Genomic DNA, 27,848 nt, shown 5'->3' on the forward strand with positions numbered 1-27,848 from the left:
CTGATCATGAAAGATTGATGGTTTTATTATTGATTTGAATGCAGTCATGTAAAATGCAGTGGGAGGAAACTGTTCATAAAGTGCTTTTGGTCTTGATGGTAGGTACAGACAGAGTTCACCTGCTGACTACAAATATTTCATCAATACAAGACCAGGCATTTAATCTTCTTCAGTCATGGAGATTTTAGACTCGTGCCAAACTCACAATCCTGTAAACTCATCCAGATATCAAACATCTGTGGACCAAATGACAATAACAAGAGTTGTTGCTGTTGTTCAGTTCCGATCATGAATAGAAACCCAACGAAAGGATAATGGTCTTACACTACGGAAAAAAGCCAAATCACACAAAACCTTAGAAAATCCATCCTGAGCCAAACAAGTCCCATTGTTAAGAATCTGAATATCTCATTTCATGGATGAATATGGCATGATTATATACACATGTGGGCACATGAAAGCACATGCATATAAATGTGTGCATGCATGGCACAAAGTCTCCTCCCGAATTCCTCCTCATTGATTAACTGACTTTTTCATTATCTTAAAATATTGTTGAGACCACATGATTTACAGCGTTTTCCTTCTTCTTTGGTAATCATTTGTGTGGCAGGGTTTACCTATAGAGCTCCCATGAGGGCCATAAGAATGCCACCGGCTCTCATAAGTTGGACACATTTTTGAGAGGTGCCATCTGAGCTCATCTTTGGGTGTGTGCACAGATGAAGCATGTTACTATAGACAGCTGTTCACACAGCTGCTGCTCATACACACACATGTACACTCATGCGCACACACAAGCTGCAAAGAGAACAATGTTGTTGGGGTTATGAAGTTCGTGCACCCTCCATCAACCAAGGCTGGTACTGGAAAATCCACGTTCAGCGAGCCAAGCCACAGCTGCAGCCACTCAGTCAGAGCTGTGGGTATATTACACAGGAGGTGATGACTGGAAGCCCACACTCTGCCCCTGCACAGAACAGAAAAATAACTCATTCACTCTGGACCACTCACCATTCAACACCCCCCTAATGATTTTGCCCATGACAAGTCAAAAAGCCTTAAAGCAAATAAGACTTTAAATGTGACGAAACGCCAGATTTCATTCACACTAACTTCCTCATCCACGATGAAGTTTTCTGACCTTAAGCTTGCATGTCATAAAAACGGTTCAGCTGAATTTGTCACATCTATCTTTTCACATGTTGATAGCTTGTATACACTTTGGCTGCACGACTTTGTGGCTTCATCAGCCTTTTCTGGCAGAAAACTGTTTGGCAGGCAGAGACTCCTCAGGTTTTCAGCAGCCCCTGCTGTGCCTTCCTGGCATCAGAGCAGCCTCACACTCATCCTACTGAGTCTACTCATGTCACACAAGCACACCAGACCAATCAGCTGGCAGGGGACAGAGCAGCTCGGGATGGCAGGCAATTTGTCTGACCTGGCTGTTGAAATCAATGACAGTCTGCAGTGAGCAGGTGTGTCGTTTGTTCACGAGTGGGCAAAGATCAAGGAGGCTATAAATTAGTCTCACATGTCTGTTCATCTGATACTTTTTGATTCTCATTGTATCTCGTCTCTTTAGTGTTCATATCTGACTGTTTATAATTGTGTGTGAGATGCTGAGGTTTGTTACTTGGCGTGTTTTCTGTATTTTGCAGAGAAAAGAAGACCAAGAAAAAGAATGGAAAAAATGGGATAATGTAAGATTTATGAGGTAGTTAGAAAGAAAATCTGCCTGCCTTGTGTTTAGACAGAGAAACCGTTGAGCATTGCCTAGCAGGTTTGTCCAACATTTCCCAATGAAATCAACAGACAGTTTGAGTGTGTTGACATCTATGTTGGGGTTAGTCATTACTTTTTCTTGGTAATGATTTGAAACTTGCTATTCGTTTCAAAATCGTGTATTTTGAAAGCAAATACAGCAAGTTTAGTTCAGTTTTAAAAGGGAATATAGTCAAAGTATTGAAAGTCATTATTTTGGTTTACAGTGTGGGCTTCAGGATAAGACTGGCTTTTGAAATTGATTTAAAAATAACACTTCAGAACTTGCAGTACTGAATGTAAAAAAAGAGTGAAAACAAATATTAGCTTTTAGATCTGCATCTGAGATTCAAAACTACTTCCTAAGCTACTTTAAGCTTTTTTTATACCAGACATTATTCGTGAATGCTAAATCTTTGATCTTGTTACAGAAACACATTATGCCTAGGAATTACAACCACACTGGACATAATGTGTGATTTCTCACATTAGAATTTAGGTCCAGTGCAGAAAGTATTGTGGCCTTTGTGAGGTCTAACCCTAACCCTAACCCTGTGAGGTTTTCAATTACAGTATTATTATTGTTTTACAATTACAGCATTATTATATTAGTTTTTCAGTAACAGCATTATAGCTGTTAAGTTACAAATTACAAAAGGCTCTTACAATTTAGGCTTGTGTAGAGTTTGCATCCATCACAATCCAAGCAATTAACTTGTATTGTTTATTATCCATAACCACAATCTTTTCCTAACCTTAATCAAATGCTTTGCCTCATCCTAACCATATCTTAATCTTAGCTTATTTAGCCACAACCGCAATCTTACCCTAAGCCTGGGAAATCAGGCAGAGCTGAAGATGTTCTTTTTTTTGCCTCAACCTCACACACACACACACACACACACACAGTGAGTGTTGTGGTGTCAGCTGTTGACAACATCTGTTTCTCGTGCAGTATGGTGGCTCAGTGGCTAGAGTGGTTGCCTCACAGCAACAAGATTCTGGGTTTAATTCCCTACTGGAGCTTTGTGTGTGGAGCACCCAGTTTCTTCTGGGTGCTAGGGTTTCTCTGCATTCAGAACATGTATATTAGGTTAATTCTGTGGTGTGGCATTGGCTGATGTCTGCCCACTGTAGAGAAGTTTAACTATGCTTGACTGTATGTGACAAATAAACATTATTCTTCTTCATGCAGCCAGAGGGCCAGGCCCACTGGCTCTTCCCGAAGCCCTGGGCACTACTGAATTCCTCTTTAAGAATAATTTGTTTTTTAAGCGGCTCTAATGTGGTCGAGGATTGCTCATCTTACACAGCTTCCCCCTCCTCCCACCTCTTCATTGTCCTCTTTCATCCTCTCCTGACTTCACTCCTCCTTCTCTTTTATTCCGTCTATCAAAGAGCTTTGTGTCCTCCTGCTTCAGACTGACACTGTTGTAATGTCAATAGTCTCATCATTTACATTTACAGTTCTACCATTAACGTAAGTTCTCATTTTTTCTTTTGCCCTCCTATTTATATTTTTCATATTTAAGGTATCCATGTAAACCACATATGTCAAACCGGTCCACAGGAGGGCCGGTGTGGCTGCAGGTTTTTGTGCCAACTAACCAAGAGCACACCGTTTGACCAATCAACTGTCTGAAGACGTTGATCAGTTGATTAAATGAGTCAAGTCTGGTGTGCTGCTACTTGGTTGGAAAGAAAACCTGCAGCCACACCGGCCCTCCTGTGGACCGGTTTGACATGCCTGATGTAAACAAACTTGGTTAATGATAGTCTCGGTCTCTCCATTTTACATTGTGATGTTGCTTAGCTGATGATGTGTGCTGTTTGAACTCAAAGTGTTTATAACTCAGTAACCATGCTCGTATGTGTGTGTGTGTGTGTGTGTGTGTGTGTGTATGCAGTGTAGTCAGTGTGTGGGCACTTTGATGTGCTGACCTCTTGTAGGCTGTGAGATGAGTTGGTTAATTAGTTTGATGCTTTAACAGTCATGTAACCAGATGCAGTCAGCAGTTTGTCACATCTGCAGTCATCACACACACACACACACACAGACGCACGCAGGCAAGCACGCATGCAAGCACGCATGCACGCACGCACATACGCGCGTATGCGCACACACACACACGCTATATTTGAATTGGGACTCTGAGTTAGCTTGGTGAAGTCCTTGTGAAGTCTGCAGAATTTCTGTGTGACATTTTAATTGAAATGTCAATCATCTCTATGTGTTCTGCTTATTATCTAATTATGTCTCATCATTAAAGTATGTGTTCAGGTGCAGCCACACATTTAGGTCTTCAGTCAGTCACTTTCTATCATTCATATCTTTCAAAATTACCACTGACTCACGTATATTCAATTTGCCGGATGTTCTCTAAAGAAGTTACAGATGTTTCCTGTTCCTCTTTCTTTCTGTCTCACTGTTGGCAGTTTGTGTCTCATTTAGTTGTGTATTATTGATTCGGGAGGCTGGCAGTGCAGCATGCGAGTGCGCGCACACACACACACACACACACACACCCCCAACACAGACACAGAAATACACAGGGACTGTCTTATTTTAGACTCCCAAGCCTTTAACTCCCCTCAGACCCTCCACATATACTTCCCATAACGACATCTCTCATGAATGTTTTACTAGGTCAGCTCCTGAGGAAGTGGCGTTTTTCATCACCATCTCCCTCTCTCTGTCTCCACCTCCCGTTCATGCTCCTTTTTGGACTTGTTTGTTTGATTCGCTGAGGCGGTACAAATTCTCTGCTTGTCCCTTGTCTCTGTTCAGAGCCTCACTGCTCCGAATTTTTAGATTCTCTCCGTTTTCTCTCTGTCTGTCTGTGTTTGTGTACTCACAGGGTAATGTGGCAGAACAGTGAGTACCTCGATCATAATGTGATTACAGGCCAGCTGAGTTGCCGGAGATGATACTATGAGTGGTCTTTGTTTGTGTGTGTATTTACTTCGTTATGGGTAATGACCCAGTCACGGGCAGCCAAAGTCATATTTCAGTGTAGCATCTTCTTACAAGTAATGTGATCATGTCAGTGATGAATCATTTAAAAAAACATCAAAAAAGTATCTTCCCCTGCTTAAAGGCAAATCCTTTATTTTATGATCTTTGTTTTGTTTTCATATACTTTTGGCCATCGTTGCTATCACTGATAGCGTGTTAGGGAATAAACATCTTTGAACAAACAGTTTTATTTATTTATTTATTTATTGGAAGAGGAAATGAAGTCAGATATCAAAACAATTAATCCATTGTTTCTTCAAAGGGTAGAATTTCCAGATCTCCTGGTCCTGTTTTGCATGTGCACAGTTGAATAATGAGTTTGAGCAGTAACTTCTGAGAGTCTTCTTGTCACCATTGCCACGAAACCTGCAGAGACACCAGGAAGTCAGTGTTCCTGCCAAAGAAATAGTCTGTCACAGAACTCTATAAAACCTCAACACCTTGTTTTAACACTTTGTTTTTCATACATATTAAACAAGCTTAACTGCACCCTCCATCACCCAAGGCTGGTACTGGAAAATCCAGTAACTATTTAACTTTTATATTTACAATTAGTGAGCTTTAGAGGTGCTGGTTGGTAGAACCAGGCTTTCTAGTTTTTTGACTAAGCTAAGCTAACTGATCTTCTCATCTTACTCTCGCCAAGAAGACACAATTCCCAAATGTCAAGCTATTCCTTTAACAGACCTTACAGCAAAATGGACAAAGTAAGGGTCTTGTCTCAACCCTCATGACTGCCTGAACAATCATGTTCCTCATTCAGCAGAAAACCTACAACATGCTCAGATTTCAGCAGCTTGCTTGCTGAGCAAATTGTTATCATTGCAATTTAGAATAATGGCTCAAACTATGAAAGGACTTGTTTAAGCTGTTTATTTCAACACATAGAGCACATTACCAGCACACTGTATTTTTAACACCTAAATGGTTAAGAGGTATTCATATTGGCATCAGGGTGTTTGTATTTTCAAATTAAGAAAACTCTTAATACATGCCTTGGACTGTTTAAAGGTTTTGTGTTGTCAAAACAGGTGTTCTGCAATCAATCATGGATGCAGTCTTAACAGATATTTGATGACTAGATCAAGACGTGTGTTTTTTCATCAAACCAACAGCTTTGGTCCTGATATCTGAATTGACTTGTGTTTTTATGTGGACCTGAGTGTGTGTGCTCCTGTGTGTTGCAGCACATCCAGCTGAATGCCATTTTTGCAATTGTGCATGCTGTTGTGGTTCTTGACTCTGTTTTTTCTCACTGCTGTCGTGTAGCTATGTTGCTCAGCCAGCCTAACATATTATTATAGCCTAAAATACTGTATGGGGGAATTCCTAAGCTTCCCACTAGGAATGTCGCTGCCACATTTGTCTGGAATGCTGAAAATTCATTTCCCTCCAGGAGGTGAATTCTAGACAAATGAGCATTTCTTTTTATGACGAGAAGAAAACAGGCCAGACCTTGACTCATGGTTGGGATATTTGTGTTCTTTCAGCAGGAGTATCTGCTGAAATGACACAAAATAAGCAGGTTGGTCGCCTTAATCGAGCACTCAGGACTGCTGCATTTTATTGAGGGGAATTATCAAAGGCTAATTGTCATCTAAGTGCTTTGGTGAATACACTATCTGTTATTAAGACCTTACATTTTTGCAAATGAATCCTCCCAAGTTAGACAACGGCTCTCTGTGTAAAATAATATCTCTCTAATGGCCCTAATGTTTCTTTCTCAGAAGCTCTAATGAGGATAATTATTTGGACTTAGACAAAAGTTTTTCATTACAACAGTCTGAAAATCACAGAGCACACATACTTTATTGTTGTTTTGTCACAAAATCAGCTGTTGCCCCTTATCGATGGGACCACATGCACTGCACCACCCCATTTGACTGAACTCCATCATTAGATAAAAACCTTTCCCAGGTAGATCTATCACAGTCCACCTGAATGTCTCTCCAAGCCGAATGAATGAAACAGTTCTTTGACAGAAAGAAAGAGAGAGAACATTGTGACTCTGTAACTTGGGCCTTTGTGATAGCATGCAGAGGTTAATACATCCATTGTGGCCCAGGCCCGCGCTTGTCTAAGCCTGTCCCATGCAAGGTGGCAATTAGGTTCTGTGTGACTCCCTGGTCCCCCTGACAGAGGCCAGTGGAGGGAGACAAGAATGTAATCATTGTCTACCAATTAAACCAGGGGAGGGCTCTACCTGGCTTTGCCCATTGTCAGGGCAGGGTGTGGGAGGGGCTGCAGTGCCCAGGTCTGATATCACTGGGCCAGCTAGGAGGAAATATGATCTAAGGTCTTGCCTGGATCACCCCGCCCAGCCTCCTTTTTGCAGCTCTGGGCAGCAGTGATGCGGACAGAAGAGCCTCTGTGCCGGTGGAGCAGGAAGCCTCTTAGTCAGTGTTGCTGGTGCTGGGAAGAGTATTCATAAAATGAGTGGAGTCTCTGAGATGTGAAAAACCTCAGACTGTGCTGTTTGCATGCTACCTTCTCTTGACCATATTTCAATTATGCAACATATTACAAAGCACATAGAAGACAAGTCACATTTATTTTTACATCCCAGAAAAGAATAGCAACCACAACAATTGAAATACATGAGCAGACTGACCATTTCAAGTAACTGCTGTCTTCCCGGTGAGCCAGTCAGTGTATGGACATCCATCTATGTCTGTGATGGGTTTATACCCTATTAAGAGTCTACAGCCATGCTAGCAGCTCGGTGAGGCTTAAGCACAGTAAATGCTAATGTCAACATGCTGACACGCTGATGTTTGACAGGCTTTCCATTCTCGCAGTTTTAGTTTGGTACATTAGAGTTGTAAGATTTTCTAATTAGTGCTAAATAAAAAGTATACCTCAGACTGATGAGAATGTCATATTTTGGTGGTGGCACTTAAGCAATCACCAGAGTTATAATTCATCTCAAGGGGTCATGTACATCCGTACCAAATTTTCTGGCAATGGGTCCAAACATTGTTAAGACAATCCACTTAAAAGCACAAATGTTGGGCTCTCTCTATTTACAATTTAATTAAAGAGTTTGGTCTAGACCTGCTCAAATTGGAAAGTGTCATGAGATAATATTTTGTTGTGAATTGGCGCTATATAAATAAACTGAATTGAATTGAATTGAACCTCAAACAAATGGAATGAGAGAAAGAGTGGCAGGATCATCAGTTAGTAGGATTTATCCTTTGTGCAAGTTCCTTTGGATAAATTTCAAGGCAATGCATCATTGAAAAGATTTTACTAAAAAGCAGACATTTAAACTGGCTGGTGGCACTAGAGGAAAAGTCAGAGCATCACCAAAATCTGTAGGCTTTTTGTAGGCTGGCAATCATCTTGTAATTGCAAAAACTTTACATTTTAATGTAAGATGTTCACGTTCTTGCACCCTTATTTGTGGTATACACACAGTGAGGACCAGTGTACCAACAACATCATTAGAAGATGATGCATTGGGACACAGTCTGCAGCAACATTAAAGGTCACATTACAAAATGTAGCCGTCACACAGTGATGCATGGACATGATGCACTGTGTGGCCTGTAATGGTGGAAGGAAAATATCTTCCTTGGATTCTTGCTTTAATACATTTGCGTGAGTGTTTGATGTGGTTTCTGCGCAGAGAGCATCTCTTGTGCTGTAATGTATCTTTAGAGTGATTTGTTTTGAAAGATACAGAATATAAGAAATTTGATCAGAAATATATTTTTGGTGTGAGCATGAAGATGTACTCCTCCTCATGTCTTTCACATACAAATTAACTCTATTCACCCTCAAGTGCGCTGGACTTGCTCCATCCCACTTAGCTCTTACACAAGCATAAATACAACCCTTCAAACTGTTTTTCCAGTGGTTTCACCACTTCCTCCTTCACCGCCGTCACCCACTCATGACCACAATGACATCTCTCAGCCACCACTTAGCCTCTGATAGATGGTTTCTATTTAGGAAACGGCATCTGACCACAAACCACCGAGCACAACAAGACCGTTGACAGGTCTAAATAGAAAAGTTCAGCTGTGGGAGAAACAAAGCACAAACACCCATGCCTCGATTTGGGGTCCTCGTCTGTAAAATAGCTCCTGTCCCAGACTCCTTTGATTGCTTTCCTTGGTTGAGGTATCAGAGTTTTGAGTTTTATGTAGTAAGGTTTCATGCTGCGGTGTGCAATCCACTTTGGGACTGTGAGGAAAAGCACTGTTGAAAATAACCGACAGCCCGCTAAAATTGAGCTGTTCGCTGTCTGAGCTGAATGTAGCGATAGATGAACTGTAGGAGCTTGTAACTTGTTTCTGTGACAAGCCCAAAGCTTCTCAGGTAATTAATAAACAAATTCATTAATTCAAAAAAAAAAAAAAAAAAAGACAGCTCTACTTAATCAAAGGCCATTCTGTCATTAGTCGTGCGTTACAACAGAGCTCATATTGGACTAATTAGGGGAAAATGTTACCAAGTCTTTCTGGCCTGTTATTGATTAAAATCCACAGATATGGTCAAAAATAAGCGACTGCCAAGTTCCTCTGTAAATCTGCCGCTGTGTACATCCATGTGTGTTGCCATGTGAGTGTGTGTGTGTGTGCTTGCATCTGACAGTCTTTATCTGCTTTTTCGTCGTGTCCACATTTAGTTTAAGTAAACGCAGATGGGGAAGGGAGTGACTGGCCGGCAGCCACGGTGCCCTTCAGAAGAAGGGAATCAGAAGAAGTAGGAAGGAGGGAGGGAGGGAAAAGAAATTGATAGAGATGTGTTTGTGGATGCATCACTGACTGGTTTATAGCCATAGCACCTTAAAGTGACAGGGTCCTCCACACTACAGACAAACTTGGGAGGGGGAAAGATCTCCAACCAGAACAGCAGGTGATGTTCAATACGGTTTTATTCAGCAAGTGTGAGAGAGCAGAGGGAGAGAGAGAGAGAGAGAGAGCTTTTTTCTTATCTTTGGGTCAAGATAATGAAATTGCTTTGGATGAAATGCCTCAAGATAGTCACCCCCTCTGATGGGCAAAGATAATGGACTTCCAAAATGCTTACTCACAATCCAATTAACTTCTCTTGGCTCAGACCATACAGACACACTCATGTTGTAGCTTGTGTGTGTTTGTGTGTGTGTGTGTTGGGGCAGTCAGTCTGGAAAATTAATGCTTCCCAGGAATTAACATAATTTGCTGTAATTGGTGCTTGCTGTTCAGCAACTACTTAGCGATAATCAAATAAATTCTTAATGGTCTGAACCACAGGCCAGTTTGGAGGATGGACCTCAATGCAGAGCCTTTCAGTACAGATTCTTCCTTTAAAGACAGATGATATATGTGGTTTTGGCAGGTGTTTCAGTCTCATCTTGCTCTGCGCTCATTCCGATGCATTCATCTGCCAATTTCCAGTCGGGAAATCTGCTTTGAATTTTATCCAGAGAGGAGAACGGAATCATAATTTCACCGTGGTCAGAAATTTCTTGTAGGCTTGTATAACATCAAATTTATTTTATGACTTAGAGAAAGCATGCGACCAATCCAAGAAACATGCCGTTGCTCCAGCTTTGAAGCCCTTTCCATTTAAATTATACGTGCTCAAACTTCAGGCATGGCAGCATCCGCCCTTCACAGTCACAAACGCAGAGTGCAGAGTCTGAGCGGAGACACACTGAAGTGTAGCTGCTTTCTGTATCTTTTTTCAAAATCCTCCTCAGTCTGAGAGGAGAGGTTACTTTTTGCTCGCCTTTCAGTTTACTGACACACTCAGACTGGGATTCCCCCCACTCCTCCTCCCGTCAGCTCCAGCTTCCATGTTATGCTGAATACCGGGCTTGTTATTCAGTCCCTGTGAGATGAAGGCTCATGGTAATGCACATTGATTTTGTGCGCAAGCAGAAACAAAAACTTGCACACTCATGCAGGGAAAAGCTCTTAAAATCCAAATTGATCCCAACAGGCAGAAAGCTAGCCAGTTTGTTTTCATTATGGAAGTAATACCGGCCTTTGCGGACTTTAGTGATCTTTTATCGTCCCTGTAAGACCAGCAGTGTCAAGTTGGATGCCAGCTTTTACTTTTTCCCACATTATTCAGTTTGAATCTGGCTGCTGGTTCTTTGAAGCATCACTCCCTCCCCCTCTGCTCCTCCTATAGAGCTGTGAGGGATAGAGACAACTGGTAGAGGCTTTCTGGAGGAATTTCTTGCTGGAGTAGATCATGGACCCAATGCACTCCTTTGTTCATGTGTATTAGCGACTTCTTCTTCTTCTGTTTTTGACACTTTGGGGTGGTTGGGTGTAATGTTTGTGGTGGTGTGGAGGAAAATAACAATCCACAACATTCTTAAATTCCCAGGGAACCTCTGCATACCTCATCCACATGGTGGATTTTTTGGTTGGGATGTTCAGTCAGTTTGGTATAGCTGTCAAAGTTTTGGAGACATTTCTAGGAACAGCTGCTTGGCCTTAAAAAAAAAAAACTACTGTTCATGGTACAACATGGGTGTTTGTGGAGAAAAACATAATGAGGAAAGCTGCAGTGTCAACATATTCTGCCACAATTTGAAGCTTATTGTTCTAAACATCCCCAAGCTTGAGCATTGTGATATCTAATCACTGCTGACCCAAGAATACCCTTGATGTTTGTGTGTGTTTTGCATAATTTACAGTTCATATTCTGTGCAAAGCCTGTCATGAATTGTGCACCCTGTGAAGGATTGCTTCAGACTTGTGCTATTGAAAACAGCTAATCCTCTGTGGAAGGATATGTAAATATGACGAAGTGTGGCTCTGCGGTGCTGGAACACTCCTGATTGTTGAGGATAAACCCATGTGTGCTTTGTTTGTCGTGGGTGATGGTGTGGGAGAGAAGGAGAGAGACAAGAAGAAGGGTAACTATAAGCACAAAGACCTCATCTCATTCTTCAAATACATGAGAGCATAAAATCCCCCCTAGTGAACACACACACAACATACATGAAAACAGCCGTATTATTGGAGTATATGAACCCTACAGTAAATGCACATTTCTGCTGCAAAACTCTGGTTTTAATTATTCCTTTCGGTGCATTCGGATTGCTCTTTTTCATGCCATGCTTATTAAAGAAATGTGCAGAATTGAACTCTTTGGAAAGCATTCTATTATTAATGTGTGATTAATTAGTTCGCAAGATTCTCAAACTTTTTTTTATTGCCTTATTAAATATTTTCCTCCATGTCCCTTTTTGGGCTCTGACTTTATTTGTTTTACAAAACAAAAAGCAACACCTGCTTTCAATAAAAGTGCAACAGTCTGGGACCTTGCTCTGTCAGAAAGTATACCTCCAGTATGACAAAGGTGGGGGAAATGGCACTTGTTTTAACACATTTAATTCACTAGAAATCAACATATTTTAGGATGCTGTCATTTTTCTGCTGTAAAAGCTGTTAGAGCTAACTTTTTCATGATATGAAAGGATACAACACATCTTTTTCAAAGAAAAACGTTGCTGTTTTGGAATTAAACTGACTGAAATAATCTGTTTCTTCTTTAATATCTGTGTGCTGAAAAAAAATTCTTTTGATTCTTTTGATGTTAAGCTGTCGTAGTGTCACAAAAACCACACTGGTGTCTATTTTCTGATTATTGTGAGTGAATGAAAAGCGGTTGAGTCACCAAACATTTAATCTATTGATATGGGAAAGCTGCCATTGGGTATCACTTCTTCCTGAAAGTCACCAGTGAATACGCTTATCGAGTAACAAGCACATCACTTATTTTGACATGGAAAAAGCACTAATGCATTCACCAAAAATGTGGCTTGTGAAAATGAAAAATACGCAGTGATACTAATAAGATTTTCCATTTTTTTAAATACATATTCCAAGTGTGTTCGTGACTCGGGGGAGCCCGTTAAGATGATTGTGGGGAAGGGATCCCAAAAGCCCAGATATAATTCTGCAGCTTTGCATCAGGTCTTCACAGTGATTTCAGGCATTTAAACACTCTATGGAGTGATGTGCTCAGGGGAACACGGCTGAATATGACACGCCAGACAATTAAGGCCAGCAAAAAAAAATTCAAAAATAGCTCTAGGAGTAGCGTAGAGCACTGAGACGAGGAAAGTGAGATTATGGCTGCATAGCTGCAGCAGGGGGACGTGTCCATACAAGAATGTAAACAAGTAGGTGTAAATGAAATAATTTTAATGAGGCAACTATGAGTCTAAAACATGTATGTTCTTCTTGCAAACTGAAAGCGTAGTGGCTTAGTTTGTTCATTCAGATACTTATTTTGGTGGATAACCTAAGAGTATTTCCAGAACAGGTTACAGACTATCTTTCACACAGTGAAGAAGTGAAGAAGTGTGAAAAAGTGAGAACTGTCGGTCATCTACTTGAAATACATCTCTCCAAAGCAAAAAAAGCTTGCTGAGTCTTTCCAGACGAAAAGGGAAGGAGACAGAGAGTAGAGAGACTGCGGGCAGGGACTGCGATAAAACTCATTTTCTATTTATGAAGCACTGTGCTGTTGATGGGCTTAATGTGTCTCTTACTGTGTGTGCGCTAATCGCACTCGGCTTGTTAAAGGGCTTTCAATCGCTGACAATCAAATTTTGATCTGAGCTTTTATTATTCACATTGTTCCCTGATCCCCAACCTGTCAGCAGTCATATAGCATGTTGTGTGTTTTATTTCCAACGTTCTATGCATAATCTGCCTTGTTAAACTGCATACGCATTGGGAAGTAAGAGAGCAGCAGAGCTTTACAGACCCATAAGCCAAGGACTCATCCCTGACATATACAGATGGGGACACCCAGCCATCTGGCCAGATGAGACAGTTGGATAGACACGGTCCCTCCCTTTCACTCTCTCTCTCTGACACACACACACTGACATACACAGACACAATTTACAGTAGTTCTTCGAGTTTCTGTCATAAATCTCAAGGTTAGGCAGAAGAGCTCACAGATAGTGACCTAGCCCACAGCTATGCAGCTTCCCTCAAAGACGCACATTTAGATTCAGAACTCAAGGCTTCGTTTTTTTTTCCCCGCAGGTTTTATTATGGACAGAAGGTCAGACAGCCACGAAAAAGTGAGGGAACTGAGGATAATTGAGAAAGGAGGAATATGTGAGATAGACTGAATGAGATAATTGGAAGATAGAGAACAGAGCACACTGTGTTTTTGAGCAGGCAGGGAAGTTCTTTGCTTTGTAATTTATGGCTTTGTAACAAAGTGGATCTACGCATTTATAAGTAAGGATTTTCCTTTAACTGTATCTTTATAAGACACCTTTAACCTTTAAACCATTTAGATTTATATAAGTATGAACTGAATGAATAGGGTCAAGCCACAGAGATACGCAGTTGTTTGCAACACCACGCTGAACTCAATTAAATGTCTTTTAAATTCAAAGAGACCTCATGGAGTGTGTGACCATCTCTAGATTATTTGGGCTGCATGTTCTACCAGCACACATGCACACACACACACACGCACGTTGATAGACATTTATGGGGTGGAAATGCATTTGTATAGTTGGTGGCAATAAAGGACCATGAAAGCTAACAGTACTGATGTGTAAAAAATAATAAGAGGCTACATTCCATGATAAAAATAACAATACCAGTCAGTAATTTACTCCTATCATATAATTGTTTTTAATGTCACTGTTCAGTTTTAAACATCATGAATAAAATCCCTTAACCTCGAAGTTTGTAGCATTTGTATTGCTAGGCAACATTTAGCTGAACAGAGAGGGATTTTCAAGGTTGGGCCAGGAGCTTTGTAACCAGGGGTAAGGAGAAATTTACTGATTCTCAATCTTGAGAACAGAGAATAGCGCTGCATTCTGCCATAAGTTATTATTAAAACTGACTCTCCAGTGATATCTATCTCCAGGATATAAGTTTTAGTCGCATTTCCGCTCCAGTCCTCTCTCCTTTCCCCTGCTGCTGTCCCTTGGTTATTTTGGCCCTCTATTCAAGTTTTCTTTCCTTCTCTTACTCTTAGCTGATAGCGGATTTACATAACTATCATAAACACTTCAAATGAAATTTCGGATTTGGCACTGGGAGCTGTTTATGCTTATTTTATAGACTCCACATCTAAACTCTCAAGCTATAGCTCACTGTGCAAACAAACATGTACGTCGTAGGTGTCTGGTTATACTGTGCGTTTATTAAAAGTTAAACTGCACCTGCCAGCCAATCAAAACCCCCACCAGCATGTGAAGTATGGTGCATTTCCTTCATAATGGTCCCAAATGTCCAATATCATGCACTTATTTTAACAGCTCATATCTTTACGGCAGATCATTAATGAAACTTCTCACGACGGCTTGTTCTGTGTCGTCATGCTGAACACTTCACTGATCACCGAAACTCCTGCTCAGTCGTCATATTAATCCCACACTCTCTGCCACCTCATGAGTATCTAATAACTTTGAAATTGAAGCACTGACTGAGGCCGTCATCCATCTTCTTCGAGTCAAGTCTTTCTCCCTGCATTCTTATGATAACATCGCCCCTGCTGCTTCCCACACAGGCAGATAACTTGCTTTTCCCTACTGGTGGTGCCTCACCCTGTGTGTTGAAAATAGCTGAGGCTAGAACACAACTTGTGTAACATTGATTTGAAATTCAATCTAGACAGCTACCTTGGGGCCCTGGGCTGATTCTTAGATCCCTATCCTCTGCCGATACTGGAGGAAGCCAAGAAGCTGCATGTATGGAGGGAAATAAAGAAGAATAAGCAATCACAGCTTCAAGAAAACACACAAAATGTATATATGTACGAACACAGTTTGCAGATGTGAGCAAAAGCACATACTTGACGGTCTCTGCTTGGGTTTTCTCTAATGCTTCTGCGTGTTAGAGCTGCTGACAGACAAGCGCCCTCTGACACAAATCACCAGGCTGAAGAGGTTTTATCTCACAATCTTTTATCCGGTCCTCCATCCTTCCACCTGTCTGTCACCTTGAGAGGCGATGTGAGATCTCAACAAGGTGCCACTTACCCTCAAGTGCCCTGAATAAAGGCCTATTACGCTGATCATTTGCATTTTCTTTAAATTCCAAAACAGACTCTCAGCTCACTGTTCCACCGCAGAAAAGGCATACTGTGGCGCAACTTTGAAAAGAGGGAGAAAAAATTATATGGTTTGGTTAAATTTGTTCGGTAGACATCAATCTGTTGTCTTTGTTTTGCCATAATGGAAAAAGTGCAGTGGGGGAAAAAAATGAGACGTTGATTGTTGGGAGATATCTGTTATGGAAGAGAATACAAAGAGAAGGAATAACAGAGACACATGAGCATGTGAAATGAATAAGAGGAAGAAAAAAGGGAGAGGAGGAGTATAGGAGAGAAGATGTTGGATGCTTGATAATTGGTGTTAAGTAGGGTCAGGCTGGTGAGAGGGAATTTCATCTGACTGCACGGTAACCAAACAGAATTGGTGAATCAAAGCAGGTTAAAAAAAAAAACTGAGCAGGGTTTAATATTCCTGAATCCCCTCTTATCCTCCTAGAAAATGCTTTCTTACCACAGCTGTGTGCACACATTTTCTTATATTATCCTCTTCTTGTAGTCTTATGACTTTTTCACATGTATACTTGGTCAACCTCACATCCTCACTAGAGGATGCAATATATACATATATATTACCTGTTGTAGTTAAACCCAAATGAAAGGTGGCTGTCGGTTGAGAGGGTTGATTGAAGGTCCGTGGTTTGTTACCATGAACCACATGAGAGCGCAAGGGTAATGTTTGTGGATTGCAGGGAAAGGCCAAAGAAAAACAAAGAAAGCAATGTGTGTTCTAAATTTGAATAACACTACTTAGCGGCTCAAAAGGCTTCAAATTACATGTGTTGTCCAAAGCAACAGCAGTAAAACAAATTAACCTCAGACAACAAAAAAATTTTCTGTACCGACCAGGTGAAAAATGTCTCTCCTCTGTGTCCTTTCAGTACTATTAACACAATAATGTGTCCTGATCAAGCTAAGCTTGTGGTCTAATTACATTTCAACCACTTGAGAACAGCAGAAACAAGTTGTTTTTATGATATGGCAAGCTAATTAGCAAAAAGTTGCTTATTTACTCACCCAGCACATACAGTGTTGCTGCTTCAATTTGAATCATGCTTGTGGTCACCTGATGAATGTAAGATCAGTAGTCACTCTCTATTTAGCTCTGTTTTTGGTCTCTACTAACTACCAGGGAAATATCTGACTCTTTAGCTGATAAATGCTGTTCACCAGCTGTTATTAACTGTATCTGCCTTTTGGTGTTGAGCTGGGAATGTACAGTGGGTTTTTAGAGCTTATTTACTGAAAACAACTGCCTGCAGCGCCTGAAAATGACACTATGAACTCGGTGAGAGTGAGCCATCCAGTAAAGATGTGACCAGACAACTTAATACTGAAGTGAAACGCATTGTAAATCTCCTGCAGCTTCAGGTGATTATGCTTCACATACTGTCAAGTTCTTGAAAATATCACTTATAGCCACTTTAGCAAAAAGAGTGAAGGCTGGTGATGTTTTTTGTTCGAGATCTTTTAATTTGTGTGTGTGCATGTACAAGTGTTGCGCTTGTATGTACCCAGATCTCATAGCAAAACACCACCTATGTCTTCATCTTAGCCACCCACACACACACACACACACACACACAACACACACAGGACAGACGGGCCAGACGGAGACAAAGACACCTGTCAGTGGGGGTCTGAAATCTGCTGTGGATTACCAATAGATGACAGCTCTCCCCTGCTCCCTCCCGTTCTCTTGTTCTTTATGTTGGATCAGCAACAATGCTATTACTGCACTTAGGTCCGTAGGAGTATGTGCTGAATTCACACAGTTACATCTTCACTAAACATGAACGTGTGAGGACAGCGCATTATATCCTCTCGGTTTTAGTCTAAAAGGTGACATTGTAGGGGTTTGTGCATTGGTTTTCTCTCACTGGGTTTGTCTCTGCTGCCCTCTGTCTGTCACCAGTGTGTATCATCAGTTTGGCTGCGTGACTGTGTGTGTGTGTGTGCATGCAGAGTCTGGGACACAGCTGTTGTTGTGTTCACCCTCCATCTCTTGAATATAACCCTCTTCTGTGCCGATCTAAGCTCATGAAAGAGCATAGAAACCGCAGAGTCAGCACAGCCCCATAGGGAGGCAGTTCAGCTCAGCTTTATCACTTGACGCACACACACACACACACACACACATTCTCAAAGATTCTGCTGAACTACATACAGTACGTTTGCTGTAGTCTAATCGCACTTCAGATAAAGGGCCTTTTATTATCAAGGGCACTCACTCACAAAGTGTGTGCGTGTGTGTGTGTGTGTGTACATATCGTAACTGTGAGTGGAAATTTGTCTGAGAGTTTGTGCTCTTGTGTTACAGCTTTTTCACATCACATCCCATTGTCTGCATTCAAAATTCTAAGCAACTTCCTCCATGACAGGAAATTGCATTTTTACATCCGGATGACCATAGCAACCAAAGCCTGTGATGCCTAACTGTCAGTCAGGTTTGTGGTTACACATTTTGCACAGTTGAAGGTGAAATGTGTGTGTGTAGAGTGTATATGTGTGTGTTTGTGAGGGGGGCGACTCACCTTTATGTGCCGCTGAGCCTTTTTCCTCAGCGCTATCAACCCATGATAAAGTGCCTGGTTGATAATGGCATGTGTGAATGATAACAAAGTGCCCTGAGTGCTCCAACGTGTATGGTCAGCTTTTCAAACCAAGAGCCCTTGCTGCCTTTTATTCTATTTGCTTCTTTTATCCCCTGTCTTGCTTCCTGAAAATAATAATAAAACACCATTAGTCCCCTCCCTGCTCTGTATGGGGATCACAGCAGCAGATTGCAGCAATTGATTTATGGGGGTAAATGGCTGCTTCCCTTACATGTCAATGAATTGGAGGACAGGTTTGGCTGTTCTAGCACATCCCTGAAGTCCAGGCCACACTAATGGAGAGGGTGGAGGGTAAAGCAGGTGCAGGATGGGGGTGGGTTACAGTAAATATGAGTATGACTCACTGAGTGTGTGTAAACAAAGCAGCTACAGTAGGATAATGTCAGACGTTTCTGCATGTGTGTGCATGAGAAAGAGAAAGCAAGCATGGAGACATAATGTCCCGTTGCCAGACGAGCAAACAAACACACAGGCAGACAGAGAGACAGACACAAAGAGGCTTCCAGCAGTTCTCGACTCAGATCCATGGTTTGGTAGGCTGGGATTCACATCACTTGGATGTCTGTCTGTGTGGGTGCGTTTGTGCATGTGTGTGTTTGCTTGCTTGGAGGAGCTACAGGATGTGAGCAAGAATCTCATCCAGCTTCTCTTCAGCAGCCTTGTCCGCTCTGGCTTTGGCCTCATGCATCAGCTTCTGTCCTAGAAAGGGACACAGATACGGATGAGCTTTGCATTGGCAGAAATGGCTGACTGACAGTTATTACAGAGATATTGTTTTGGATTAACTTACCGATGTCTTTGTTACAATGTTGTTTATAAGATCGTCCCGTTCCTGATGAGTCATTATTTAAGAAAGGAACGGAAAAGACATCAAGTTCACATTTTATCATCGCTCAGCCCTGAATTTTAACATCCTTTTCAGTTTAAAGTGGCCATGAATATACTGTGGAAATGTAAGGGATTTCCAATTATTCTTCGTTCTTATCAGGTTTCCTTTTGTTGCCCTCATTTAAAATTAGTTTATGGAACAGCTAAGTATAAAATTTATGAGTACAAAGAAATCCCACTGGAGAGAAATGAATCCTGCTGATGTTATGTGTAATGTTTTCTTCACTTTATCTTTCAGGCAGACCCGGGAGCAGGAAACCCCACCAGACTTCTTCTACTTCTCTGACTTTGAGAGGCACAATGCTGAAATTGCCGCCTTTCACTTGGACAGGTGAGCACCACCACCACCACCACCATCAACCCCCCAAAAAATGCTATCATACTGAGATTTATGGGGCTCATCCGTTTCTCCATCTGAGTGCTTTTTCACATCACCCTTCACCGTCTGTTCCGGGGAAAATGGCAGGTCACACATGTCCGTTCACTCAGACAGTGGACAATTTAACTTGTTTGTAACCTGGAGGTGCACCATAATGGACTTAAGCCGTGAAAATGTGAATGGGATTTAGTACATGAGGGATTAGATAACAATCGGATCATCTCCTTTATTTGCCGCTGAGTATATTGATTTGTACATGATCCTCTTACTCTGCAGGCTTCAGCTGACAAGGTAATAAATAAATAAATACATACATACATACATACATACATAAACTTCTCCTTAGAGGAAAACTAAGATGAGTCAAAATGATTGTTTGGGATTCTGGGGGAGGATGATTAATGCAGTGCAGGTTGTTTTAAGGTCTGCCGGGGGCATGTTAATTACTTCACACACACACACACACATATATATATATATGAGGTCAGTGGCGTGTGTTGGTGTGGGCAGGAAGATGGAGCTAAACAGGAAATCACAGGCACGCCATTACCACCAGGACGGGTTGGAGAGCAGTTTGAAAGAGCAGAACAGCAGTTTGTTTTTAGATTGCGTGCTCCATGCAGGGCTGCCTGTGAATTATAGTCCTGTTGCCCGACCACAGCGGCCTCTGGATACCAGTCGGAGCTATTGCTAGTTTATGGCTTCATATTGACTCAGGAATGCAGAGTAGGAGGATGTTTTGCCCTTCTAAGACTTTCTTTAATTTGATTTCTAATTCCAGACAGTTGTGATGAAATGTACTAAAATAGCCTGAAGATTTAAGGGAAGAGGTGGCATCACTGCTTTCCAGTAATTACTTCTACATCTCAGGGGGTAGTTTTTTTTTTTTATCCTCTGCTCTTTGTCGGTGCACTATGCTACCATCTGTTGAAGTCCTTGTGACTCAGGGGTGTGTAGCAAGTGGAGTGCACACAGATAGACACACTTGTGACCACACACACACAGACTCTCTTTTTGTCACCAAGTCTAACATGACGGTGCAGTTTGCAGCTCCTGAATGCTGTTCTCTGTAGGCTGAAGTTTCGACAACTCTGTTCCACTCAGCCAGCCTCCGTGTGTGTGTGTGTGCGTGTGCATGGATGTGTGCATGTGTGTTCCCAGGAGGCTGTAGCGAACATACATTGAGACAACAGGGACTGAATAGAGAGGCTGTAGTGAATGAGACGGACACATGGCGACAGAGAGAGAACAAGAGTGAAGTTAAAATGAGCTTTAAATCTTCAAATCTAAATATACATAAGTTGTTAGAATAGACTGTGATTAATAAGTAGGATGCATATTTGTCTGTTTGAGCGTGTCTTGGCAGGATAGATGCAGGGAGGCAAACACACACAAACACGTCCCTTGTTGTGTTCAGAAGCGGATGTTGGAGGTCAATATTAGGTTTGAATCACAACCACAAAAGAGGAAGGAGAGCACTGTGAAGATGATGTAAAGATGATGAACATCTTGTGTGCTGGAATGACTCCAGTCAAACCTTGTTCCATTCAAACAGACATGAATGGAAAACCATGAAATATGATTCTTATGTGAAATAAAAGCATCCTGACGCTTATTTTTGGGCTGTCTTTAACAAAAGTATAAGCTCTTATGCAGACATACATAAGGTGATGTGTCTAAATAGATAAACAATGTGTGCAGGGGAGGGTGCAGAAGTCACAAGCATTTGGTCAAAGCAGCTCACTAAGACAGGACAGGTGCTCAGTGCTCATGACTCTGCTGGTTGGCAGAAAGGGCTCTGGAAACCTACACCGCCTGGGGCACCATGGGAGGAAGAGCTGGAGGCTGGAGGTGCTTTGTAGCTGCTTTAATTAACTGCAAACAAAGTCAGAAACAGGGTGTGATACAGCAACACTTAGACCTGACTGACTGACTGATCGCCTCATGGGAGCCTTGATGTTATTGCCAATCTGCAGCACCTCACATGAAGAATCAAAGTTTGTTAATTGAGTCTGTTAACAAAAACAAACAAGCAAAAGTATTACAGTATTGCGGTTGTTCACATCTCTCCTTCTTTAGAATTCTTGACTTCCGGAGAGTGCCCCCGGTGGCAGGACGACTTGTCAACATGACGAGGGAAATCAGAGACGTGACTCGTGATAAGAAGCTGTGGAGGACCTTCTTCATCTCACCAGGTAGAAACTCTGCCCGCCCCCGCAGCCTGGTGCAGTGATGTGGATGCATGATTGCACCGCTTGTCCCATTGGGACAGAACTGTTCTTTGGCTACAGCTTTGGGTTAACTGGGTTATGTACAAAGTGATTTATGTACCTGCAGTTGATGGTAGTCTGAGTTTGTCCTGGTATGCTCTTCAAGGCAGGCCAAATGGCAAGAATGTACATTTGGTTGATAGATAAAGCTATGGCCAAATGTGACCACAGGGGGGCACTGTAAGTCAACTCATTCTCAAAGGCTCTGCAAAATGACCTGTAAACTAAAATGAATATACAACCACTCAATGAGATTAGACATAAATGAAGAAAAAAGCATTTTAAAATCCTATAAATTAAATGAAGACTCAGGCTTTTCTTTGTTTTTTATGTTGTAAGATTAGCATGACAAATTGACCTCAAAAAATAGATAAACTGTAATCAGTTGTAGCAGTGCAAAGCAGGTCATCCATCACATTAATAGCCGTCAGGGCGCCACAAAGGTTCTAATTTCTTAAAAATTTCACTGGTTAACACTAACAAATTGTTGTCATCATATGACTGATGTAGAGATTAGCATGTAAGCACTGTGGAAACAAGGACCTGGTTTGTGAATGAGAAGGTACATGGATGAGCTTTAATATATCTTTGATGTGTCTTTGATCATTATTAAACACTTTACTGAAGCAAAATATAAAATTCAAATGAAATGCTTTTCCCTTTTAGCAGTCAGTTTGATCAGTATTCACAGTGTCTCAGGAGGGAAACATATTAAACAGTGGTCAGGTTCTCTCTGTGTCCTGTGTTTAACTCTGCACACGAGACTAGAAAACCTTCACCACATTGATTTTTCACTGTCACTGTTTCTCTTCAATGTCTCCAAGTTTGATTTTCAACCATAAACCACCCTGTGTGGGTGCTTCCTCTATTACACCATTTTTAAATCCTGTTTTCTTCTGCCCCCTCAGCCAATAACGTCTGCTTCTACGGTGAGTGCTCGTACTACTGCTCCACAGAGCACGCTCTGTGCGGTAAACCCGACCAGATTGAGGGCTCACTAGCAGCCTTCCTGCCAGACCTGAACCTGGCAAAACGCAAGACCTGGAGAAACCCCTGGAGACGTTCCTACCACAAACGCAAGAAAGCTGAGTAAGGAAAAGACACCAACGCACCACCTCACAAACCTGTCCACCTGCACGCATTGTAACTTCTGAGTCAGGGTTTATTATGTAGTCCTCCATCCATCTGTGACTAAATATTGACTTAATACTTATATAAGTGTGCATATTTGTGCATTCTCAGGTGGGAGGTGGATCCAGATTACTGTGACGAGGTTAAGCAGACTCCTCCGTATGATCGAGGCACTCGACTGCTGGACATCATGGATATGACGATCTTTGACTTCTTGATGGGTAAGAGTAGATGTAACGTGTGATCGCGTATAACTGCGACTGCAGAGTCCTCCCTCTGAATCACACTTCGTCCCCCTCTTTGTACAGGCAACATGGATCGACATCATTATGAAACTTTTGAGAAGTTTGGAAATGACACCTTCATCATTCACTTGGACAACGGGCGAGGGTAAAAGACATTCAGTTGCTTTTAAACAGTCTTACTAACTACTAAATGCATGACATGCTTAATCATCTTTTGATCTTCATCCTCATGCCTGTAGGTTTGGAAAACACTCCCATGATGAGCTGTCCATCCTGGTGCCTCTCAGCCAGTGCTGCAGGTCAGACTTCTAGTTGTTTGTGAATTTAACAGTCCTTTTGGGAAGGTTAGCGTGTTTTGCTAGCAATAAGACCTAACGGACGTCGATCAAGCCATCCAATAGTTTAGAGTGAAGATATCTCAATAACTCCTGAAAACTGAAATATACAGTGGAATGAGCTGGGTTGTTGTGTATTCTGTGATCTGGATTTCAACATGAGGCATCCTGGAGGTAGACACAATATAACCATTTAATTCTCGGTTTGATTCATAGCTGTAGCTTTCTCTCCTCATGTTTCTTGTCTATATCATTTCATTCATTCAATAAAGAATAGGATGAAAAACACATGGATTTGTACTATATAGACAAAGTATTGGGGTACCTGAACATCACACCAACAATACATAGACAGCTTTGCAGCTATAACAGCTTCCACTCTTGTGGGAAGTCTGGGAAGGCTTTCCATTTGTGAGATCAGGCACTGATGTTGGACCAAAAGGTCTGGCTCACAATCTGCATTCCAGTTCATCCCAAAGGTGTTTGGTGGGTTTTGAGGTCAGGGCTCTGTGTGGGCCAGTCTTTTTTTTCCACACCAAACTCATCCAGCCATGTATTTATGGACTTTGCTGTGTGTACTGGGGCACAGTCATGCTGAAATAGAAAAGGGCCTTCCCAAACTGTTGCCACAAAGTTGGAAGCATAGCATTGTCCAAAATGTCTGACACATTAAGTTTTCCATTCACTGGAAGTAAAGGGCCGAGACCAGCCCCTGAAAAACAGCTGCATAAAGAGATCTTTCTGCATACTTTGTCTATATAGTGTATCTCAAGTACTGTCGTCAAGGTAAACTTGACATGCTCCCTTGTCCCTTGTTTCTAGGGTGAGGAAATCCACTTACCTGCGTCTCCAGCTGTTGGCCAAAGAGGACTACCAGCTGAGCTCGCTGATGGAGGAGTCTCTGCTCCGTGACAAACTGTCCCCCATCCTCATCCAGCCTCACCTCCAGGCCATGGACCGCAGGCTTCGGCTGGTGCTGCAGGTCCTGATAGGCTGCATAGAGAAAGAAGGCTACATTAATGTCGTGGAGGAAGATATGGCTGGGGACATGGCCACCCACAGGAGCCCAGGCCACAGGTAGTGAGGGCAAGGGGTGACAGAAAAACCACCAGTGACACATGGAAAATGGGCCACGTCTGTGGCTGCTCAAGCAATGGGACTGCACCAGAAGTCTCACTTTACTGATATCGAGCTGAATTCAGTGAATTCCAAGACTTGCCATCATTGCCTCTATGGAACCTGCTTTTGAGTGTGTCTGTAAAGAAGAAACTGAGCACAGTTGCCATGAAAGACTCCCACAGAGGCTTTGTATTTGTTAGCTACAGATGTATTTTGGTTGTCAGATGTTCTACCAGACATAAAGGAACCGCTGCTGTGTTCTGACTTTGTCCTGTTTGTTTTGTATATGGAGGATTTGTTTCATGTGTTTTATTATATTAGTACATAACCAAATGAGAACCTACACTGACTGGGCAGCATATGGTCAGACAATAAGCTTTATGAGTTATAACGACGGATGAAAAAGGTTAAATAGCGTGTGGACGTTTTCAAGATATTTTGTTTTCGCATTCGGTTTTCACCTTTTGCAATCAGCCATATCAGCAGAGAAAATGAATTCAAGCCTGGCACGTACCACCCACAGCCAGGAAAATAAAAGTTTCCGAGTAGTGTGTTCTCTTTATCTTTATAAGCTTTTTGTCTCGGCACAGACTTTCAACAGACTAGACTGAAAATGTTATCACGAACATAGATCTGAGTGCAAGTATATTTAAAGCTGTGGTTCAGCCTTCTCTTTGCCTTATTCTGATTTGATATCTCTCTCTTGTTTTTACTTTCTCATCTCCCCTGCAAGTCTGTCTTGCAATACAACTTCGCAACACTAAAATGGTATTTACCAAACCAAAAATATTCACAGATCAGTGTGCTGGTTCGTGTTCATTAAATGGCATGACAGTTCACTCACTAAAGCATTTAGTCCCATCTGCGCTATGATTTCACAGTTTACGCAATGCAAAATGTTTGTATGTTGATTCATTTTTATGAGATTTCATGTCCAAATAACTATTTATTGGTGTGTTACAAAGAATAACAGTTGGTTTAACAAATTCTGGGTTTTATATGTTGGGAAACATTTATCGTAGGGTTACGTTTGGATAGTATTTAAATTGACATTCCTTTGGGTACTATTTTTATGTTGAAATTATAGAAAACAAGAAAGCTTTTTGGACGTTTTACGTTGTTAACGTGGTGCCATGCGATTTTCAATTTCCTCCCAAGAGTCCTGTGCACTGGCTGACCCAGTACTTGTGCAATGACAAATAATACACTACTTGAATGTTTTTGGGTTGGCAGTATGGACAGGATTCATCAAACTACAAACAAGCCTGAGCGGCTGGACTCTGAGAAATGCTTTGGGGTGATAAAGGGGTTAAAATGCCTCGTCCCACTGCAGGGATAACCTCGGGCACTGCTCTTTGATTTTCATATTCTCAGTGTAAATACCTATAAATACTTGGAAGACCTAACAAGCTTCACCGCACAGTGATTTGCTTCTGTTTTCTGCTGTTGCATCGTTACTGTGAAGATCTGTTTGCTAAACGATTAAAGTGTGCAATAAAAACGAAAGTGAGCACAAATCTCTCACTGTGTAGGTGGCTGTGGACATGTAAGACTTGTCTTGCTTTTTGCGTGAGGGTGGCCTGAGTGAAGATCAGCAGAACTGTGCAAGTTAAAGTCTGGTTTGACAGCAGAGCATTGAACTCGTGTTGAACTCATCCAGACAAAGAGCGGCATGAGCCAAGCCAGCCTACATGATGAAAGTTATGACTTTTATTATTATGCATCATTGTACAATTTATTATTATTCACTCATGCAGATTTTACAGCTTAGAAAAATTTAAAAAGATTTGGAGAAGACTGTGCCAACTCTGCGGTAATAATAAGGTTTCGCATCTCAGATGTTCCTCGAAGTGCATCAGTTAGGCTCAATGCTGAAACTCTGCCTGCTGCTAACCGCTAAAGGTGAGTCAAAGCTGCACGCACTCTGACACGCATTTCTCTTCAAGCAGTAATGACAAGAGGAATATTTATTCACCACAAAACATCGATATCTGTCATGAGAAAACAAACTATTATTTAAAATGAATACTTTGGTTTTGTTGGGGATATTAATTTGAGTGTTAGCCTACTTATCTCAGTCAGCTGAGAGCCACATCACACAGTCAGTATTTTTACACAGGAAGAGAGAGGACTGCTGATCTGACATATGTGTTTGTGGTGTTAAAACTGGGGGAATACAGCAAGTAGTTTTTTTTAAAAATAAAAGGCCTTTTTCCTGCTTTCCTTCTAAAAAGTCTTGTGGCAGTTTCCCGTGTTTTCAAGGGAATAAAAAGATGTATTAATAGTGTAAATTGTGTTAATAAAAGCAAACGTGGTGAGAGGCACATTGAAGAAGCATTTTTCCAATTAGGTTAACAGCTTATTTCCACCTTCCGTGTGAAAACATTTATTTATTTATTTATTTATTTTGAACGAGGAAAAATATCTTGGATATGCTATCTAATCTGCATCATTTCCTTTTCATTTAAACAATCTTAAATGTAATTCAGAAGCTGAGCCCATATCCAGTCTGACATCTACCTTCTATAGTCATAAAGAATCAATAAAGAAACCGAATCTGTTCGCATAACACATTTACGTTTCTAACTCATAGAAAACCTTACATATGTGTATATATATACAGTATATATAAAACAATGGAAAAAGCCTGCTGGGTTAGAAGTTATGACACCGTGTGGACAGGCGGACAGAGACACTCGACGCTGTCCGTGGTACTGACGGAAAACAACGGCGGTGTCAGTGCTGTGAGCAGCACCATGGACAGCGCCATGATGTTTATCTGTTAAAAACTGGCAGGGGATGGACGCTTCCCTTCCCAGTGATGGACGAGCCGAGGAACATCGTGGTAGCTGTTGCCGTGATGCATTTCGCGCTCGTTTCATGATACTGGATATTAGATGTATTGCCTTGAAAGTTCCGTGCATTCAGCTGTCCTCACTCAGCGCTATAGTGTCTAAAAACATAGCACAAGAGAGAACAGTTTCTCTTGCCAGAAAGTTATCAATGGCAGCTGATTGCTTTCACGTGGCAAAAA

The 27,848-nt window shown here is 41.6% G+C and overlaps 1 protein-coding gene across 1 annotated transcript in view; it reads left to right on the forward strand.

Annotated features, from left to right (window-relative positions):
* The window catches only part of fam20ca (FAM20C golgi associated secretory pathway kinase a), a 36,174-nt gene extending 9,843 nt beyond the window's left edge, over positions 1 to 26,331 (forward strand). Inside the window, exons 4-10 of the mRNA XM_046414961.1 lie at positions 19,574 to 19,666; positions 21,794 to 21,909; positions 22,893 to 23,073; positions 23,227 to 23,336; positions 23,424 to 23,505; positions 23,600 to 23,659; positions 24,518 to 26,331. Of these exons, the coding sequence (XP_046270917.1) occupies positions 19,574 to 19,666; positions 21,794 to 21,909; positions 22,893 to 23,073; positions 23,227 to 23,336; positions 23,424 to 23,505; positions 23,600 to 23,659; positions 24,518 to 24,776 (901 nt within the window). The 3' untranslated portion in view covers positions 24,777 to 26,331. The remainder of the gene's footprint in view (positions 1 to 19,573; positions 19,667 to 21,793; positions 21,910 to 22,892; positions 23,074 to 23,226; positions 23,337 to 23,423; positions 23,506 to 23,599; positions 23,660 to 24,517) is intronic.
* Positions 26,332 to 27,848: the final 1,517 nt, after the last annotated feature.

Source organism: Scatophagus argus, chromosome 16 (genome assembly GCF_020382885.2).
Source record: "Scatophagus argus isolate fScaArg1 chromosome 16, fScaArg1.pri, whole genome shotgun sequence".
NCBI lineage: Eukaryota > Metazoa > Chordata > Actinopteri > Scatophagidae > Scatophagus > Scatophagus argus.